The sequence below is a fragment of the Mycteria americana genome, chromosome 1 (assembly GCF_035582795.1).
Source record: "Mycteria americana isolate JAX WOST 10 ecotype Jacksonville Zoo and Gardens chromosome 1, USCA_MyAme_1.0, whole genome shotgun sequence".
NCBI classification, from domain to species: Eukaryota; Metazoa; Chordata; class Aves; order Ciconiiformes; family Ciconiidae; genus Mycteria; species Mycteria americana.
Window position 1 is genome coordinate 192,755,128 of NC_134365.1, and position 21,607 is coordinate 192,776,734.

General features: G+C 41.2%; 1 protein-coding gene across 4 annotated transcripts in view; it reads right to left on the reverse strand.

Moving 5' to 3' along the window:
• Positions 1-285: 285 nt before the first annotated feature.
• The window catches only part of DHRS12 (dehydrogenase/reductase 12), a 32,112-nt gene continuing 10,790 nt past the window's right edge, over positions 286-21,607 (reverse strand). For 3 of the 4 annotated variants that reach the window (XM_075489991.1, XM_075490010.1, XM_075490017.1), the window contains 7 exons: positions 20,805-20,897; positions 19,288-19,369; positions 8,913-8,974; positions 8,073-8,177; positions 7,454-7,544; positions 5,962-6,099; positions 286-3,354 (listed from right to left, as the gene is read on the reverse strand). In XM_075489991.1, coding sequence (XP_075346106.1) covers positions 3,227-3,354; positions 5,962-6,099; positions 7,454-7,544; positions 8,073-8,177; positions 8,913-8,974; positions 19,288-19,369; positions 20,805-20,897 — 699 coding nt within the window. In that variant the 3' untranslated portion in view covers positions 286-3,226. The remainder of the gene's footprint in view (positions 3,355-5,961; positions 6,100-7,453; positions 7,545-8,072; positions 8,178-8,912; positions 8,975-19,287; positions 19,370-20,804; positions 20,898-21,607) is intronic. The other variant, XM_075490000.1, reaches the window with a different exon arrangement.

A 21,607-nucleotide genomic window follows, 5' to 3' on the forward strand; every position in this document is an offset into this window, starting at 1 on the left:
GTCTGTTTACATTCAAGTCTATAGTAAAACTCCCCTCTTTGAGCCCAGGCTCAAGCTCAACATCCCACCCGAGTCTTGTTTAAAGGGAAGGGGTGTCCCTGCTTGCATCTTGTCCCCAGTGAGTGGAACAGGGAGTGTGGAGAGTTAGGACAGCACAAAAGCCAGCAGGTGTGTTGGTGCAAATGCAAAGAGTTGGTATTTGCAGTTTATGCCAAAATAGTGAGATATATGTGGAAATGCCCTGCTATTCAGAGGCAGACAACAAACAATTCTTTATACCTTTAATCAACCACAGGTTGGTTTGGTTTTTTTTTTTTACAAAGAATAAACATAGCCCAGAAATGAAACTTGGGAAAAGAGGAAACGCAGTTTACAAAATCATCTGGCATCTGTCACATTGACCTCCTAAAATTTTCACCCAAGATAGAGACGTTTCAGTGGCCCCTGCCATCACTGCAGTCAGTCCCGCTGCACCATTGATGGGCCGTGCCTTTCCATTAGGACATGGGGAAATGATTCCACACGTGGTCTGTGGCACTATGGTCCTCTTTGTGCAAAATCCCCAAGAGCAGAAACCTCCCAACTAGGCGACTTCACAAAATGAAGAAAAATGTGAAAGCTTTCAGACTGTGAAAAACAACTGAGGTCAGAGTCACATATGCCTGAAAGCTGATGGAAGAAGTGTTGGGCTGAGCGTGGAAAGGGCAAGGCAGTAAGAACAGCTGCTGTGCTTGTCGTTCGGCTCCTGTAAACCAGGTGTGTGCTGAAGTCCTTCCTCAGTGTGCACTGCTTAGCAAGAATTTGCACCACCTTGTATTTCTGGTAATCTGTCACTGGCTGCCGTTTTTCTCTTGCCCATAAAAATTTTATAGGTGGCACTAAGTGTATTTGCTTACATGCAGGTACAAGTTATTCTGGATTGCATTAACACAAAGCATCGCTGGCTTTACAGCCACATGCCATGTTTGCTCTCGTGGAAAAGGGCTGAAATAAAGCATCATCAGGACCATAATACCAAAGTGTGGGAGACTTCGGATTTTGTTTCTAATCGCTGTCCTATGTTTTAATTCTTTTTCAATCACAAGTGCTCTTAAACCATACTATCTGGCTCCTGGCTCTTTTACACTGTGACCAAACTTTGATTAAAGCAGTTTTCATACCTTTGGCTTCATTTTTAAGCTGTGACTAAAAAGCAAAATACAGGCTATTCAAATACATCAGTACAGAATGGGGACTAAAATATGTTATATACATATTGTGCACTTTTGGTTATTTTTATGAACTATTTAAATACCTGTCATTAAACTTTTCTTCTATACTGCAGAGCTGAGAAGCAACTTGACTTAAATACTCAAGTATGCAAATGTCTTTCTTAGCTTTGCAGCTACTGGATAGAGAAATGTAGTTATTATATATGCTTTCAGCTGTGCTCTTATTTTCAGTAACTGTATTTAAGAGTTTGAACCATGTAAAATGTTAATGCCAGACTTCTAGGAAATAAATGTCTGTACAAGCCTTGCTGTTGTTTTCTTTCACTGTATTGCAAGAAGGAGTTAAGTTTCTAAAATGAAGCAATAGTTTGAATGCTGATCCAGCCTCTTCAGGAAGAGCTGTGACAGCCTGACATGTCTCAGCCCTGCTTATCATGGGAAAACTTATTTCAGAGCCTCTCTGACAGTAAAGCCTTTATTTCCAAGGAGACTGACAACAGGCTGAAAAGAGAAGTTTTTTCTAAATTGATACTTAATAGGATGTCTCTGAATAATACGTAAATGCCATCAGCCAGTAGGATATCTTTTGGGAAACTAAATTATGTAAAGCAGACATAATGAGTTCTCCTCTGCCCATCAGCATAGCCTTTAGCTACCAGTCACTGCAGGGAGCTCAAGAGTGCCTGTGTTATGTTTGTGTCTAGGTCTTTTGTCCTACCACACTGGTCTACAACCATGTGTAAAACAGTAGTGCAACTTTGTTGGGTTCTGTATGCAGTTTGCTATCAAACACACTCAGTTCAGGAGAAAATGTGTTACCACTATCATTATTAATAGTCTCGGCTTTGCAGTAAATCTGAAATACTGAAGACAAAATTAATCCCACCTGAATGTCTTAGTCTGAGCTGGTTGTCTTCCCCAGCAGTAGAAAGATGTAGGAATGTAGGGGTTGTTTCTTAAACTAGATCCAGTAAATCACTGTAAAAAAACCCCTGTTTTCTCTCTACTGATTTACAGTGAGAATCCCAACGAGTAATTCAAACATCCATAGGTCAGGCAAGACAAATCCCACGCTCTGTGTCTGGAAATAAGCAGTTCCAGGCAAAATATAACCCTCTCATCAGAAGGTGGACTTGTCCTCTAAAACCTGTGCCACTCAGTTTTCCCTTCTCCCTCTTAATCCATTCATAATAATAAAGCAACTCCTTTTGATCTTTTACAGAAATGGCAAGCACGTACGGCTTAGCATGTTATTTCTTTTCATGCCTAGAGTCATGCAGCCATTTCTCCACTGGATCCAACCATGTCTGGGTGTGGTATGTGTTGAAACCTCCTACTTCATGGTGTCTTGACATAAACAGGAAAACATTCAGCCCTGGCTCCATAAAGTAATGTGGAAAGCATTTGGCAGCGTTCCTAAATTCTTGCTGTTCAAACATAAAGAAGCAGATCACTTCTGCATACCAGCATTGATTTATAGAGACTGAAGGCCTTGAGGAATCCTTCCATTTAAACTAAGCAGGTGATGCAAGAGAGAGCTTCTGCATTCCCAGTTATATGTTTCAGCCCAGTCACCCTCACGCAGCAAAGGAAGCCACCAACCTGTCAAATACAGTAGTTAAACATTGTTTAAAACATTTACTACTTCTTTCCTGAGTATTTCATGAGGGCTACTGAAGGTACGCTCCTCTGCGTTTCTCTATGCTGAATGTTTTAAAAGATTTTGGGTACCTTCACAAAGCCTTGGGTTATATTTTAATGCCTCAATTTTTCTTCCAATTCAAAGAACACAACCTTACTGTGTCTTGAGACAGCAGGTGCATATTCACAATGGAAGAGACTCCTGGCAGCAGAAAAAAAGTCGCAGGCACCACTCTCCCCCATGATGAGAACACCTGAACACAATTTATTTTTAACAGGCCTATGGCATCCTACTTCCCCTCAACAGCAGGCACACTACAGTACTATTACTGTGTAATTAGAAGCTTTGTGGTTACGCTGTGTCAGCAATGACACTAAGTTCCTGGAGAAGTGGATTTAAACTTCTGGGACAACTCTTCCAGCACCTCCATTAGCTTCTCCTCATCCTCCGGTGGACTGTGGGTGCTTGCCAGGGGTAAGTGTGTAGGGACCGGTTGCCTGTCTGGAAGCCAAAAAAATGAATTCTTATGGGTACATTTAACTACCTCTTCTAGCACAAAGGAGATGTTTCTGCTAGGCTCTATACTGCCCAAACATACCTCATGGTTTTGAAGCCAGGAAACTTACCTTCTAGGTATCTGGAAACAATATTAGTTAAGCATAACTTCGAAACCAGAAACTAAACTAATTTCATTTGTATTCTGGAACTAGAGTGATTGTCCTTTAGCACGATATGACTTAGACTGGGGCACAAGACCTCACTTGCAGCTTGGGACAGGACAGATAAAGGGGGGGGCGGTTTACGCCTGCTCCTGTCACTAGCGTAACTCCTGTAGACAAAGACCAATAACTTGAGATTATTGCTGCAGGCAGAGGTTGCTTTTTCAGTAGGAGACAGGGTTTTTCCTTGCCTCCTGCATAACGTTTCTAGTGCTACACAAATTCCCCAGCTGGGACATTGTAGGTTGGATTATATCTCAAAATGCTCACTTTCACCCTTAAAAATAAATGGTTAAATTCTAATTGCTAAAGCACTTATGCTAACTGCTCAATCGCCATAAGCGACATGTATCCAACATAAAGATGTCTGACCAAATTTGCTCAATTTGATGCTTTGTTTTGTTTTCCAAATCTCGTACTCCTCGCTCACTCTGTGTAAATATAGCTATATCACCATCCATTCTAAGGGATTTTTCTCTCCGAGAACATGGTATCTAGAGCCTGGGAACCTTACGACAGTGCTCTCAGATGTCTATGAAGCAACCGTCAGAGCACTGGTGCAGCACTGTTAGTCTATTTTAATAAGTCCAAATTCCGCAGTAGCCAGCTGAGACTAAAAGAACAAGCTCTTGCAACACCAGGCAGCAGATTTCTCTGAAAACCTATCAGGCTGCCATCAGGCTTCCCAGGGGAGCAGAGATGTTTGCTCTCTTAAGAGCAAATGTTGTAACTGGCTGCACACACCACATAACCTCTGCTTATGGAAAACTGTGGAGCAAGAAGCATGCAGAGGAACATTCCCTTCTCCATCACTGAATATGAACTGCTTCCTACCTAACTGTAGTGCTTCTAGTAGCCTGTACTAAAGTTTGGGAACTATGTGTGAAAGCCAAGTTCAGCATCATGGAGAAGATGCTTCTAGTCTTTGGAAAGCAGGACTCTGTCAAACATTTTTTATTTATTTTGGCAGATGCAGAGAATTCTGGTTGTACGAGCTATGTTCTCACTTCCCATTTTTCTTCCTAAGGAAAAAAAAATTTGCTGGCTTTGGTTTGCACTCAAAGGGAACAGAATAAAAGAGAACGGAGGAAATGGAGGGTTCAGGAAATGGCTGTCTAGGACCAGAAGAGCAGGGTTTGTGGTAAAGTACTGCTGCACACAAAGCCCTTGATTAAAAGGGCCTGAAGAGGGCCCATACTAAGCTGTGACTTCCAAAGGGCAGTAGGAGAGAGAAATAACCGACTTCATCTCTATTTGATAAGCATGGGACACGGACACAGGACCTCTCTTGCAGCCTTAAGAGCAGTCATGCTAAGACCAAAGCTCTCAAAAGTAACTATCTATAGCTAAAGAGCCAAGGTGTGTTCCCTGTTTACTAAAGCTGAGGGTAGGCAAAGGCCAAAGGCAAGAGCCTGGTGGAATTACAATCTAGAGCAAGAACAACTGAGCAGAAGCATTAGGACCAGAAGAAGGTGACGGGAGTACGAAAAAGACAAAGCCTGGTTCTACAAAGACTGACCAGCTGGGATGTAGGGTTTCTGTGTGCACCACATGATGACATGAAAAAGGTCTAGTTAAATATCTGTCAACTAACCCTGTGTGACTATCTGGGAGGGGACAGAAGGGACAAGGTCAACCCAGCTCCAGAAAAGTCTGAACTTCCTGCATGCTGTGCCAGAAATTCAGTGGATCAGGATTTGAGTGCCGCATCCAACAAAAGTACTGGGCTCCTGTAAGCAATTACCCTGAGCTTTTCCTTTCTCCTACTGGACTGACCTGCATCACCATTAAGACATCTATGCTTCCAGCTGCTCCTACTAAGATGACTGTCATTTGCCTGGGAGAAAAGAAAGGCTCTGCCCTATTTTTCCATTCCCTATGCTTACAGTGCCAAAAATGCCACTGTGCTCAAGTCTCTGCCCAGTGTTAGAGAAAGGGGGAGTTGGCAGTTTTAACTAGCATGGAATGGTAGGAAGAAGAGCCTGTAAAGCAAAGCCAACCCCGAGTGCTCTGTGAGAAGGATGATAGTTTCCCAGCATCATAAAAGATGCTGTTTGACTGCTGTGATTCATCTTCCCTTGGCACAGTCCTGCATAGAGCCATTTTCATTAAAAAACCCCCCAACCCTTCCTAAAGAAATGCTTTGAAGTCTCTATCAGCTACTTTAGAGGACAAAAGCAGGAACGTAACAACTTAACATGGTCGCTCTCTGGTTGCACAATGCTCACTTGAACCTTTACTCTTGGAACGATTTTAAGAAATACTTTATCCTTTGAACAACAGTTGCCTGGTCGAGCCTTCATCCCCTTCCAGGCCAGACGGGGATCCTACAGTTCAAGGCAGCTTAGGGATCTCTGCTGCTACGCAATGTAAGACACTGCCGCCTTACCTTGGAAGAACAAGCCGCTTGGTAACTTTGTTGCTTCAGATGATACTGCCAACCATACAACAGTATCAGCTCCCTGGGCCTCTGTGCGCAGACTGTTCTTCATCTTCTGATAGAAATCTGGCATTGACGATCTCACAGCTAGAAAGAATAACAATGGAATGGTGGTCTGCTATGCAAGGCTTTTTTGATTAAAAAAAAAAAAAGAGCAGCTTAAAATTGCCATTGTGAGTGTAGGAAGAAGACAAGGCGTCTCAGAGTTGGTGAAAGAATGAGTATTTCTCCATAGCTAGGAGTACGGTGACTTGTGGTGGAACAGTGCTAAACTGCAGATGATCCACCAGTTGTTTGTTTGGGTCAAATTACAGGGACAAAACAAGCAGGAGCTGAGAACAGGATCAGTGAGAGGTTCCTGAGCCAATTCCATTCCAAACTGCAAAGAAGTAAGACATGAGGGAAACAGAAAAAAACAAAAAACAGGTATTCTACAAGGATTTTTAGCTCTTCTTTTCTCATCAGTTTTAGGAAACCAATTGCAGCATTGTATTTAAAAACTGTATGGTGAATAATACCTAAACCAACAACATAATTCATGTTTAAACTCTGGTTTCTTTTCATTTTGTCCAACAGGTGATGACTGAAGGCCCATCCCCTGCAGCTGTTTATTTTTGGGGGTTGGAGAGTCCTTGAACTTTAAGGTGGGATAACTTTCTGGTTCATTAGGTTTGAAATCCACAAAGGATGTACAAAAATAAATGTATTTTAAAGAAAAAGAAATACTAGGATATGTATTTGGAAAGGGCAGTTTTCAAGCATAATGTAGAAGGCCTAAATGCTTCTGTCATCAGAAGCAAATTTGGGAAACTGTGTCCCTAGAAAAGACCTAGAGATCAGATTGCTAGTCTGCGTCCCAAGCTTGGGTGTTAGGGGCTGGTAACATACCGCGGAACGCAACATGCATACTGGATAACTGATGCTGGCCCACCTGCTGAGACACAGTCACTGAAGAACAGCTGCGGCTCAGACAAAGGGCTGTCTGGCCAAACACGCTGCTTCTCCACAGCAGTAAACGTTGAGAGGAAGAGCAGAGGAACAGGGCTTGCACAATGGTGCATGCTCCATTTTACTATATGCCCTTGCAAATTCCCAACGCCTGCACGTTGGTACTCGCAGGGGCAAAAGCTCTTATCTGTGTGTTTAACAGTCCCACTACAAATGTAACTTAAAGGTTAGCTTAACGCACTGTGGCTCTGCTGTGCATTTGCGTGGGGCTGGAACCATTCACTGCCCATTATAATTCACTGGCTGTACATAGACAGCAGGCACTGTGCAGAACAGAGCTACCAAGGGGGTACAAAACTACTTCAAGCATCAGTTTGGAGCCAAGAAATCACTGCACCTGTTGGAGAAATCTACCAGAAAGTCTCATTTCTCTTTGCTTTTAGACTAATCCTGAAAAGAAAAAAATATAGTCAGAGTATCAGGCAGATGTTACCTGGAGTGTCTGCCCAGCCGGGGTGCATAACAGAGAAATGGATGTTTCTGTGAGCTTTTGCCCACTGTTCTGTCAAGACAACTTGCTGTCTCTAGGATAGAGCAAAAAGAGCCAGACTAGCATCAAGTTCAATAGCCTGTCCACCAAGTTAGTTCCCAGGGAGATAAACTACACCAAATATGCTGTAAACACCAGGCCATTTATGTATAGCAGAAATATACCCTTGCTCATCCTGATTGGATTTATTGGATAATTTTGTCAGAGACCACCATGGTCATTGCAATCCATATCCTGGCCACAAGCTTACTTTTAAAGTGGTTACACTGCTTTTACTGACCACGTCTACTTGCTGCAGACTGTAGGTAAGAACGAAGCAGGCAGAAAGGGTTTGTCAGCTAAAGACAGTTTTCCCCCTTGAGACTTAAATCAAATGAAACTCTAGCCGTGCCCTCTACACAAGATGGTATGCACTCACAAGTGCTTGCCTGAAGATTATAGCTCTGTATGGTTTGGATGCAATGGGAAAGCAACAGTGAACAACAGGCTTTTTGCAAAGTAGGTGGTATAAGCCACCTAGCAAACAAGTGCTGGGCTTTGTTTCCAAAACCATGGACTGTACCTTGTTTTGTGCATACACCATAGTTCCATCAAATGTCCCACTTCCTGACTGCAAGTCAGATATGTTTAATTTTTGAACTAGCATGCCCCCCGAAGAGACAGTTATCTGTAATCAAATGAATGAAAAACAAATGAATAAAAAGCAAATGGATGAAAAGGAAAACCAGGAACTCCCCACAATTGCACTCATGCATGTCTTCAGGCCGTATCTTGAAGTCCCTAGGAGGAGGATTCCTCTGCATACTCTTTGAACTATGCTTGTGCTCATGTGTGGAGCGTACCTGGAGATGAGGTGAAAGACAGAATTTTTTTTAGAAAGTGATTTTCATTCAAAGTGGTGTTGACTCCATCAGGGATCTTTGTGCTTCTTCCTTTTGAAAAGTAATTGGAAGAAAGAAAATAGCAGAATAGCACTATTTGTAGTTTACGTTTAGCATTTATAGAAGCTAATTAGAAAACAAGAGACACTGTACAAAACTTGGGAAATCTCATTTAAAAAATGTACCTACTGCCCAGTTTTATACCAAGACTTGTAAGGTCTTTTAAGCCTATACTCCTGTTATAGGTATTTTGCACTATGCTGCAAGAGGTAACTTGCCCCAGCGAAAAGGGGAAGTTTCCAAAGGAAGTGTTTTACTCTGCTTTCCAATGAAGGGTTGAGAGTAGCAGGCAGGAGCTTTGCCTTGGAGGAGGAGGCGGTTGTTAGCAAAATCCAAGAGGATTCTAGAGATGCTTACAGCATTATAACTAATCCTGTATTCCTAGCACAGTCAAAGAAATGCCATCACAAACCAGAAGGTAAGAATAGTAAAACACTACTTTCCAACAGCATCGCACTCACCACTCTGGCATCAGCTTCTTTTTCCAGGAGGGGCAGCAGGGCAGTTGTCAGAATGTATGTACCTACAAGACAGACAGACAGACATCAACATTAACTTTTCTTGTTAAAAAAGTTTCTTCTCTCTCCATCCCCTATCACAACATCTCTTTATTTCTGAAACTTCATCTGAATTTAATCATTTTCTTGCTGTTTTACTTGCAATATGCCTATTCAACTTGTAGTGGTCCACATTGCTGCATACTTCTTAAAAGGCACATCAGTTATTTTATAGACTTTTATATTTATTGTACCTACAGAGCAAACTGATCACTACATTCCAGGCATGACTGTGAAAGGAAAATGGAGGTATGGATTTCCTCATGGGTAAGGTGATCCCAGTGAAGAAATAGGGAATGCATTTCCACTCCACGCATGGCATACATACACATATCTATGTCGGGTCACAAACAAGAAGGAAACTGTGCTTCACGCTTGTGTTTCTTAGGCCCTTGCACATGCACTTAAGACTCATCCATTTTTACCTTCTCACTGTGAAATCACTCAGAGTACCCCGACACTGCTGATTTGTGTTGCACACAAAAACTGCCTCTTAAATCCCCAGCATGACTATTACAAAAGATAAGGAACCCTTGGGGAGAAAAATATCAATGTTGTGTGCCCAAGGCTGAGCTAAGATTACGTGGGGAAACTGAACTGTGTCCTTCCCCACTTTAATCATGTTCATTTAGCATAGATTTGTACACACCACACAAATATATTCCATTACAGCTGTTACCATGACCAGCAAAGTTTGTTATTCAAAACATTGTTCAACTGCTAGCATGTTTGATTCAGACACACCTAGTGATGTTTCACCCGCTCAAGTGCAACACAGGGATTTTTGTTTGTTTTTATCTCTTCGGAGATATTTTTTAATTTTTTCATCTTTAAACTGTATTTAAAAAAAATGTTTAATTCAAAATGAATCTAGCCCCATTTAGTCTAGTGTTTCTTCGTCGAGTATAATACTTCCCTCTCATCTCTTCACAAATGGCTCTAGTTCAACAATTCCATGTCAGTGATAAATGTATTTTTTTCCATGAGCTACTGAGGCTATGTTTTTCACTAGACATGAAGAGTTCAGCCTGTGTCTTTATAACCTCTTTTCCACAGAGGCAATGAGATCACCCAGTTAAAATATAGCATGTTTATAAATATGCTACCAAAATCAAACATGTTACATGCTTGGTGAACAAACTGTTCATTTCCCCCGCCAGTCACAGCAGTCTTCATTTTCTCTATAGAATCAGAGGGACATCCATATGCACACAATATATTTAAAACCCTGGCAAATCAAACAAAGCAAATGCACAGCAGATGAGTAAGTGCAGCCTGTCTTCAGCAGAAAATGCAAGCAAAGGCAGTTGCCAGTGAATAACGGGAGTCCGTACGTCTCCCCTGGTAGTGGCGGGGAGACTGAACGATGACATCATTAGGACAAGAACTACTGCTGATTGCCATGGGAGACTGCCATGGTGTTAAAAAAAAAAAATCATCACTTCAGTACAAGCTGAGAGCCTGGATTAAATTTTGATTTGCTATGGATTCTTCAAATGCAGAGTAACATCATGTCTTGGTTAAATGCGCTGCATTTCCTAAAGGCAGAGCTGCAATGCACCAGCTATGAGGATGCTTGATTTTACTGTCCTGCAGATTAATTTACACTTTTAAGGGGCTTCATGTTGGTTTGTTAATTCTAAAGGGATGCAAAGATGAATGCATTAACATTGCCTTCATTAACAACTGGGGTTTGTTTTGTTTTCCAGCTGGATGAGAGAAATGTTCAATGCCAAAAATCCTGCTTATAGCAACTACAGCTTGTCAGAAGTTTATGTGCTTATTTAAAACCACAAACTAACTGCAGAGCCAGCATCTCCTCTCTTCCTCAAGTTTATTAAGAATTCAGTAAATCCCACAGAGCCAGAGCATTCAATCTTTTTGCCCACAAAACCACTCGCTCATTTGCTTTGAGACAGAGCACAAAAGGACTAGTTTTGACCCCAGCTTCTAGTAAGCACTAGTATCTCAAAACACATACAGATGCAACCCATCAGGCATTAAGACTGAAGCATTTCTCTTCTCCCACTAGTAAATATTTCACCACCTATTGTCCCCATTTTAAGTGTTTGAACACAAAATCCTTAGAACTTTAACAAATATTACTTGGATATTACATGTTCTTATTTGCATGGGCTGGCCTGTCAGGCAAAACAGCCTGGACAAGAAATTTAGTACAATAACAGTAGAATAGATGTATGTTATTAATAAGGTATATTGTTGTTTGGAATACATCATCATCAATTGAAACCTCCACATTTTTATTCACGTAAAAGCTGGCACGTAGTTTGACAGTACATTCAAACAAACAGGAACAATGCTAAGTACAGCCAGTCTAGAGGCCTGGCACAGCCACATGCCTCATGGCATGTATTTTGCCAAGCACAGCTGTATTGCAGCGTGCAGTAATACAGAAATTAATTTCTAAGTAAAAGGGGAAGCCACAAATGAATGCGTTGCCTGACACAGTCCTTATAAAAACCATGAACTGCATTAACAGTATAAAAACAAAAAAGGAAAATGTTCCTGTTTTTAGTTAAAAAAACAAACAAACCAGCCAAAAAACAAAAAACTTTGCAAGGAAAACCAAGACTGATTTGGTAAAAGAAACTACGTTCCCCTCTCCCCCCACTTAAGGAAATCAAGACAACATCCAAATTGTATATCTTTTTGCTCATAATTGATTATCAATATCAATGTACTGGGCATCTGCCTTTCCAAAATGAACACTTCGGCATTCTAGTACATTTCCTTGACACAAAAATCATTTTTGTCTGTTAAAGGAGAAACCTCCTCCCACAGAGCTTAGTTAAAAATGGTAAAAGCACATCAAATGTGATTAATGCTTAATTATCACTGTGTTCAAACTGTACAGATTTTTTTTAGGTTTCTTTTTTTTTAATTGTTTAAAAGACCAAGAAAGAACACAAAGGTGCATGGAGGGAAAGGTGATGATGAACAGCAATGTGCCTTGCACTGAAAGCATTAAGCATTGGGTATCTTGGTGATCCTGCCCCTCTTCTGGCAGAATCCTGAAGGTCATCTCAGAGATGACGGAAGACCTTTTTTCCCCCAGAAAACAAGAACTGCCACTACTCCTGGCGGATTCTGGAGAAAACATGTCCTTGTCTCAAGCAGATACGCTGTAAATGAAGATGCTCAGCCTTGACGCCACTACATTTCCCAGTGCCTGTTCCCCAGCAGTTGTATCCACGACAGAGGAGGAACCAAGAGCCCTCTGGGACATATGGCAACTGGGAGCAAGATGTTTCTGTCTGAACAGTTCTCCTGGACTACAGCCCATTTCTTTCCACAAGCACTCAGACTTGTGCAAAGAGCAGGCTACTTTGAATTACTCACATGATGGAAACTTGAGCAGCAGCCTCTCTCTCTCACACGCATCTCACACCCAGCAGGCAGGGAGCTATGAGTACACCTCCAAGGCAGCGCTAGACATATGGCTGTATTACCTGCATTTATGACTGTGTGACAGAGGTCAGACTGTTACACATCACCTTTCCTGCCATTGGAAGGTATATTGTCTACCTGGCCTGAAAGCTTGGCTCCCACTGGTGTAAAGGTGGAAAAAAAAAAAAAAAAAATTACATTTTTTGCAGCAAAATGGTATACAACACTTCCCTTTGAAAAGGAGTATTTCCTGTGCCACAAAGGAGTCCAGCAGGAAGAATTTGGGAGCTTGCTCAGAAGCAGCAGGAATGCGGAAGGGGGTAAGTAAGCATCCAGTCCATCACCCACACATACAGGATTTTGTCTTGCCCTCGCTGAACTCTGCTGAGGTGAAGAGTTGACTAGAGAAACCTAGAGGACAAGTTACATCCCTGTTCCATGCAATGAGGTTTGACACAGTACTTGTTGGCTATGTTTTCTCCAGTTAAAGAGGCTCCTGGGACTGATGCACAATTTCTTTTAAAGATAAACATCCTCTCAACATTTGCTTTTCTTTGGAAAAATTCCTGTAAGTTTTATGCCTTGAAGCTGAGCTCACATAATAGGAAATAATGTATAATACAGTGTAATTAAAACCTTCCTATAAGGATACAGCAACTCCGCCATTACACACCATTCAACCAACTCCATCATATGGTAGATTAAACAGTGTGGGTTGTCAGTCTGTGCATGACACATGGTAATTCCAGTAAAAGCAATGAGCATGGCACTTAATGAGAACACACTTTGTTCATACTCACTCCCTCCCAAGTGCTGATCATGGTAATGTTTAAGTTTCATGTTTACTTGCTCAAAAAAAAAAAAACCTTAAAAAAAAATTGAATCACCATGCATTCCCTTGTGGCCCATTTTGTAATTGTTCCACTTGCTCCAAGATCTTAATTTAGTTGATTAATCTGATATTGGGTTCTAATTAACAACTCCTGTTTTTAACTCCATACAGTGAACTCCTCTGTCAACCTGTATGAGCAGTAATTTTGTGGTTTCACAATCACAGAGTGAAACTTTAATGATGCAAGTGTAGAAAATGAGGAGCTGTTACGAAGATAAACATTCAATTCGGACTCTAAGTTGTTTAAAAAAAAAAAAAAAACAAAACCAAAAACACGACAAAAATCAGCCTGTCTGCTTCATAAACTCTTAAATAAAATTAGGCTACCTTTCGCATGACCTGAAGTAGAAGCTAAGGGGACTAACACTATTGTTAGGTCTGGTGGGAAGGTAGCTCTGCACTTTCTTGCAACCATTAGTTCACTGTGGATCTCACCATCTCTACCACAGCATAACCCAAGTGAAAGCTATCCCCATGCAAGGGACAGAAGCCTACAGTGTATTAGACACTGGTATTTCCCATAGAAGGCTACAAGTCTTTCTGTACTAGAACATGAAACTAAGCAAAACATAGAATAGCCCTAACAAAATATAAACAAACACTGCGAAGGCAGATTTCCAAAATGCTGGTGTTGTAACTCGTCTTTAGCCAGCTAAAACCTGGAAGACTCCTTAGGATTCATGTATTTCAGACCTGGAAATCAACAGGATATCACGTATAATAATAGTACATGAACACATACTCCTATCTGCTTTACAAATTTAAAGTGACCCCAAAACCTGTACTTCAAAATTGATTTATAAAGAAAATTATGGTTTCAGCAGAAGTAATATTGTAAAGCCACTACCTGTTTATAACATCAAATTAATTGATGATGCAATTATTGCAGACCCAAGTGTCTTGGTGGATTCTAAAATAGTTTTTACTTGATGTTCTATCTGGCAATTAGTGGTAAATTGTTGGTGAGGTTTTTAATCTGCTAACATTCAGATGAGGGCAGGCAGCCAGCACCATACTCAGTGAAGTTTTCCATCTGCCTGAGCTTTGCAGTATTATTAGGAACAGTGTTATTTCAACTGTGAAAAAAGTGGGAACAAAAAAAAAAAACCACCACCAAACACTTTTATTGTACAGATTTCAATGGCTCATTCATCTGGTAAAAATCAGTTAAATTGGCTTGCTTTCCTTACGTCCAAGTGTTTAAAAAAAAAACAGAACCCACAAACACAAAACCAAACCAAACTGACATTCTTCCTTGACCTGGCTATCTTTTCAAGCCTTCAATTTATGCAGTTCCAAGTAAGAGACATCCCTGAGTCTGTTTCCTAAGTACAAGATCAGAAATGAAGATTTTAGTGTGCTATCTCTGAGGGCCAATTCCACCACACTAGCAATAACTGAGAGTGTATGGGAAGAGCTAATGAACATGAAAGACAAAACAAAGGTTTACATTTCCCTTGAATTACAAAGCTCAGCTCAGTAAGGGCTCCTCTGTGCCCTGGGAACCTAGGCTTCAGTACAGGTAGTTGATTTGCAATTATATTCAGCCTTATCCTTTCACGTAGCACCTCTCATCCGTAAGTCTCAAAGCTCTTTAGAAAGAAAACTGGTATCCTAGTCTCCTTTTCACAGGTAAGGTTGTCTTGCCAAAGATCAGGCACTGACCTTCTGGCAGACTGAGAGCTGGTATCCAAGTTGCCTGACTTCCAAGTAGTTCAGAACACAGTCCACCAGGCAACGCTGGCTTGTGTGAAACACCAGTTAGATATGGTTTATGTGTAGGGAAGACACTGACAAATATCTATACAGGTTGGGCAATTTGCCATAGATGGGCTGTACTGCTACTGTGGTAAAAGAGCATCTTATTTCCTCTGGCCCTACCCCTTCTTGCACAGAGAATAAACAGCTATATTATTAAAACATGAAAGCACATTAAACTGAAGAAAAGATGCATACTGGGAGCATCATTTATTTATCTCCAAGTGTGTTTTAGCATCCTCTTGGCTGGTAAGTAGCAATAAAAATGTAACATATATGCCATTTTTCCATGTCAAGTAAGAAGATGCGTTGAGTAAAAGTAAAGTGAGGCAGGCTATAAAATAGAGGAACAAGGATTGTTTCAGCTAAATGTCTAGTGCTTCAATAAGAACATGCTTTTGTTGCCTCTACTTGCCTACCAATGCTGACAGTTTTTTTTCCAAAATGGCTGAATACTGTCAGTTTGAATAGTCTTTGTTTTACTAAAACAAGGAGTTTTACTAAAACAAGTAAAACAAAATAAAATTAAAAAAAAAAAGACACTGTTGACTCAGAAGTCTGCAAGTCTCATCAGAAGAAGTGATTGCTTGTCACTGCCCAGCTCCTGGATACAACCCTGAGTACAAGGCCAGCCCACAGGAAGAAACATAAGGGCAACAACACACAAACTAAAGGATACACAAATAAAATCTGCCCATCAGGATCGGCAGCTCCCCAGGAAATCAGCCCACAGTACCCCAAGCCAGTCGTTCAATTTCATACTGAAGGCGTGAGTCAATCGGCAATGTGCCATTTCAGACTCATGTCTGGCTAGCGCTCCCACATTACAGTCTAAGTGCTCCACAGCTATTCTGCTCTCTACACCTTCACTGAGCTCCAGCAATCAGAGCAATAAACCTTGGGGATCTAGCAGGGAAAAAAGGTAAGATATTTCATGTGACAGCAACAACAGAACCACAACAAGCCACACGGCGTTTGTGCCTCAGCCCCATTTTAAAGATGCTAGGCACCAGCACAGATACGGCTGCTGCTGCCTGCTCAAAGCAGTTTACAGTTTGAACTTGAATACTAAACAAGCCATACAAAGCCTGAACTATGAACCTGCATTTTGCATTTTCATGACCTTCACCCACTTGTATATTCTAACAACACCAGAGAGGACTCTGCACCTCCTATTTCAGTGAGCTGTCCTCAATTAGCCAGTCAGTGGTGTTTCACATTAAGGGAGGTTTACTTTCTATTCTAAGCAGTATTATTTTTGTACATAGTCATCTTATCTACCAGAGGACTTGTATGCATACATTTTTGCCCCATATACGTCCAAGAAAAGATCATAGAATAGAATCATAGAATCACTTAGGTTGGAAAAGACCGTTAAGATTGAGTCCAACCATTAAGCAGGATATAAAGTATGTTTCACAAGTCAGACAATCAATTAGAACTGAACTCTAACATTCATTATGCAAAAATATCTGAAAACAGACTAACAAGTCAGTCAAGAGGAAAATACTCCTAGCCTGGATTTAAAAGCTCCACAGCATTTTAGACACCTAAATGAGCAATTCTACAGCTTCTGTAGATGTTAATCAGATATCAGATACCAAATTCAAAGACTCTGCTCTGCATTTAAAGCATGTTATAGTTCAGAGTCTTGCATTCTCTAGACAGTTACAACCCACACACTCCTTTACTAGACCAAGCCTAAGACCCAGGGTAGAAACAGTCAAAGAAAGATGGAAGGAACACCCTGCATGTGAAGATCTGAAAAAAATATTAATATTATTCCATCTTGTTTCTGCAGAAATCAGGCAGTCATGAGTTATTGTTTCCATGCTGGTGACGAGGGGGACAACTGCAGATTTTCAAAACAGGGGCCTTGAGCCCATGTTCAGGCTTTAGGCCTTGAGCCTATGTTCAGGCTTCAGGCTTTAGCTTTTCTGGGGAAAGAGCCAGAAAGGGGAAGTTAGTTTGTTCTCTCAGACCACATTCTAGTTTACAGTCAACATATACCAGCCATATCTAATTAAGCCAAGTTTTTCGCTGGGAACATATAACCACAGATAGTTACTGATACAGAACTAACTTCTCCAAAGTAAAGCACACCCAAAGGTACCTAGTGCTTAGGGAAATGACTTAACACAGCATCTACTCTGACATGCATTTCTCCATACAGCCTTCTCCTACTTATATCTCCAGCAGATATGATTTATTACCCCATCTCTGACTTTGAAGAAAAAAACCTGCACTGTTGACAGCACTGGTCCTTCACGTGTGTCTGACCTGCAAGAACAGAAGCTTTCTCTTGCACAGACAGCCTCTTCCAGCTCAACCAAATCCTACTCTGTTCCAAAAGCTTTAAAATTTAATCCGTATTGTTGCCTAGAGAGAACCAGTCTAAGCAAACAACCCAGTCCTTGTTTGAACTCTGCAGAAGTTGGTCAGCAGAGGATGACTTACCTGTTTTACCTTATCTGCTCAAATGTGCAATCACCTCCTTGACCTTCTTATACAGGTATGCAGCAACTGATACACAAATGAATAAAGGAGATCTATACGTAACATTCATAAAAGGTAATACAGGCATTTGCCTAGTTCTCTACAATCATAATTCAGCTTCCTCTGTGCAGCTGTATATCTCTAGTGAGGCTGATTTACAGCTGGGAAAGCAGAACTTGCTCCTTCTACTTGTGTAATAAAATCTAATTCAAGTGATGCGCTAGTACAGTTCCTCAGCTATTAATTTCCTCAATGTTTAAAACTAAACCAGCTTTCATGTTCAGACTGTTGTATTTGTTTCACTCTGCTTCTCTCTGGAAGAGCTGCACCTTTGCGCATTGCTGGATTTTTGTTTGAAAGAACACAAGAGGGTTAAACTAATTTAAGGTGAATAAATTTCTCAAGGTAGAAGTTCTTGTACTTCTGCAGCCAGGGGAAATTTGATGGCAAAATAAAATTAATTTGAGTTTTGACCATGAGAAACAGAAGAATGTTAGCAGAAGATTAATTTCAAGAAAACGAATCTGTGCCTTTATACTTGAATTAATGGTCGGTTTAATGTAGTTGGACTTGCAGAAAAAACAAGCCATATGCACCATATCTGCTAAGCACAAGACATTCATACCTAAAATGAATGTTTTCAAAAGTAAATAGGAGTTAAGGAAGCAACACAGGAAAAAGGCTAAGAATAAAACCCAGCAATGGTTTCCAGGCTATAAATTCTAAGTTCTATAAATGCCCAATCTTTATAGCCTAAGCTTCCCCCTTTCTTGTCCCAGATATTGACGAACAGGAGGAAAACACAGGAACAAAGCACCACAGCTCCTCCTTAATGTGTCACTTCTGAATATATTAAAGACAGTCTCTTGGGAAAGCCACCTACCCTGCATGGAGGCAGAGGGAAAAGAGAGTCTCAGGACTGTTCATTGATGCAAGCACCACATCTCTCATTGCAAGAGGTACAGCTTTCAGCCCTACAGATATCAGTGGCAGCAGACAGCTCTTCTCTCTGCGGACTGGCTGGCTGTTTGCTCACATCTTTTCCACAGCTTTTATGGGGGAACCTTCCACTTTGCTCGCAGTCTTCCCTGCTTACCCACATCTCCCCTTTCCCCCTTTATTGGCGTCCCTTAAGTTGTCCCTCTTATACCCCCACCACACAGTTCCTGGGATACACCCCTTATATGCGGAGTGCCTGAGACTTACCCAGTACTGCTCAGTCACTTAACTACATGTTGCATCCATTTGAGAGCGTCCAGGGCACTATATAAGGCACAGTCTTCCTACACAGTGCCTCTGTCACATCAAACAAGGCTGTTCAAGCCTGCTGAAACATTTGAATGCCTTTTTAAAGAACATGCTCCAAGCTCTATCCAAGCCACAGGAGCACACTTATTACAAAGAGAGTATCACTAGCACCACTGCTTGGAACGAAGTTTCCTAGCAAATTTCAGAATCAATTTATTTAAATCTTATCTGCGTTTGTCCACTGCTGTATGATAAAAAAAAGCACTGATATGAGAACAACTGAAAAATGGAGAAATTAAAGAAATTGTACTCCAAGCAAGCTGTAATATTTCTTCTTTTCCTTTTCTGCTCCTTCCTTGGCATAGCAATGGTATGACCCCTCTTTGAGCAGGAATACATACCTCATGAACCCAGCGGTAAAAACACACTTCTGTAACCAAAATAAGTATATTTCAGAACTAAGCCTTCAATACTCACCCAAAGTGTTTGTTGCAAAGTTTTTTTCAAGTCCATCTTCAGTTAATTCTCTGTTATTCACCATACATCCTGCATTGTTGACCTGTAAGACAACTCCTATAAACAAAAATAATCTACACAAATATCTACAAAAAACCCCACACGTACAAGCAGTCCATGTTAGTTTGCTGTTTTCTGACACTGCAACACAAAGCTACAAACTGTCTCAATAAACCATGCTATTCCAAGTCACACTACTCTGTCGCTGATCATAAAGGTTTTTCACAAAAGGAAGGATCTTCAGAAAAATGGCTCGCCACAGATGTATTACACTAAGAGTTAACAGTCCTTGTAGTGCCTTACTCCATGGTTTTAAACTCTTTTCTCACAGAAAGTAATATGCAAGTTGTAGAGCAGACATTAGAACACAAATATGCAGTGTAGTTTGTTAGTCTCATCTGAGAGACCACACTGACCCCACATCATCCGCGCTATGTGGCGATATATTCTCTGTTAGGGGAAAATTCACTACGGGAAGCTGTGCAACATGAGGTAGAATGGCCCGCAGGAACTCTCACCCTCAGCAAATGAAAAGCTCCAAACGTGGCAGACTAGCCAGGTCAGCAGGTTGCTGCATCCTAGTTAGCCCTGAGAAGAGCAGAGCTAACCAGCAGAGGTGCTTCATACTGACTTTGTGCCCTGGTTGTAGGGACCCCAGCTTGTCTCTCTGCCTGGCAATCCTGCACAGATACCTCACCTGACTCACACATTGCTAAAACAGCACTGCCCCACACAGCACGGATGCACTGTAAGGTAAAACCTCATGAACAGTCAGAATCTTGCAAGCTGTGTGCAGCTAGCATATTCTCAGACACACTTCTTTCTCTGCCTTACCCTCCAGAGGAAGCTTGAGCGTTTCTTTCCCACCTCGAAAAGAGATCTGCCCCTACATACCTTCCTGCTCCTTCCCTGCTACTCCTCAAAAGTTTTTTTTCAAAAACTCCTCAAAACTATTTTCCCATTTCTATCAGAATCTCCTCATCTAGTAAGCACCAAAACAACTGCTCTAGGTGCCTCAGTTTTAGTACAGCCCCCAAAGCAAATTTTCACTGCTAAATAAAGGGGAGAGAGTACTGAGCCCTTTACCAGCCATGCTGCTTAACTGTTTGCTCTTTCCCTGGCTCTGTTTTTAGACTGCTCTAACTAGACTTTCTATAAAAGTTTAATTTGTAAGAAGGACTAGCTTTAAGAGGGACAAAGTTATTGGTAATGAAAGGCAAACAGAAAATGTGTGGCAAGAACCTCAAAAGACGCAGCTAAAAAATTACTGCTTTTCCCTCTTTTTTGTATCGTATCTGTGTATGTGAACTGAGAATGGACAAGAGCAAACAGACCATGGAGACTACTGCAAAAACTAAATTTAGAGAAAATTAAGCAGAGAACTGTGGGCCAAAGTGTGAAATCTAGACTACCTGTTGGACAAAGTCATAGGCTACATACTCCAAAGACAGACACATGATTTAAGTATGCAAACTTACCAACACATTTAATTTGTGTTCATTTTTGAATTTTTCAGCAAACTTCCAGATTTCCTTGGGATTAGATATATCCACAATATGCAAGAAGATATTCTAAAGGAAAAAAAAAAGTTACAATCAACAGGGACAGTGAAGAGTCCCTATTCACTGCTAAGGCCTGTGCAGGTGAAAAGGTATTTAAGCAGTATGAAAAAATGTTATCTCCAGAACACAAGTAAAACACTTAGGTTAACATGCACAACTGGGAAATCTAATTCTAGTCCTTAAAACATGCTTAGTCACTTGATTCAGTTGCTTCTGAGCCATAGCTTTTTAATGCCAAATTTATTAAAAGAGAGCCCTACTTAGATAAATATACGTGACAGACAGTCAGGCATAGCAGAGAACTAGAAAAATATTGCAAGGCTTGCAAAACTTCTGTTTAAAGAATTCATATAGCATCTTCCTCTTTAGCTGAAAGCAACTTTCCAAAGCAATGCTCAAGGTCACAGCATTAGAGAATAATGTAGGTTGGAAGGGACCTCTGGAGGCCACCTGGTCCCACCCCCATCTCTCAAGGCACATAACTGAGATCAGGTTGTCCAGGGAAGTTTTATCTAAAGATGGAGATTCCCCAGCCTCTCTGAGCACCCTGCTCCAGTGTTTGATCACCCTCATGCTGGGGGGGGGGGCGGGGGAATCCTACTATCTAGTCAGAATTTTTCCCTGTTGCAATTTATGTCTGCCACCTTTCGTCCTGTCACTGCAGACCTCCAAGAGGAGCATGGCACTGCCTTTCCTACACCCTCCCATCACATAGCTGT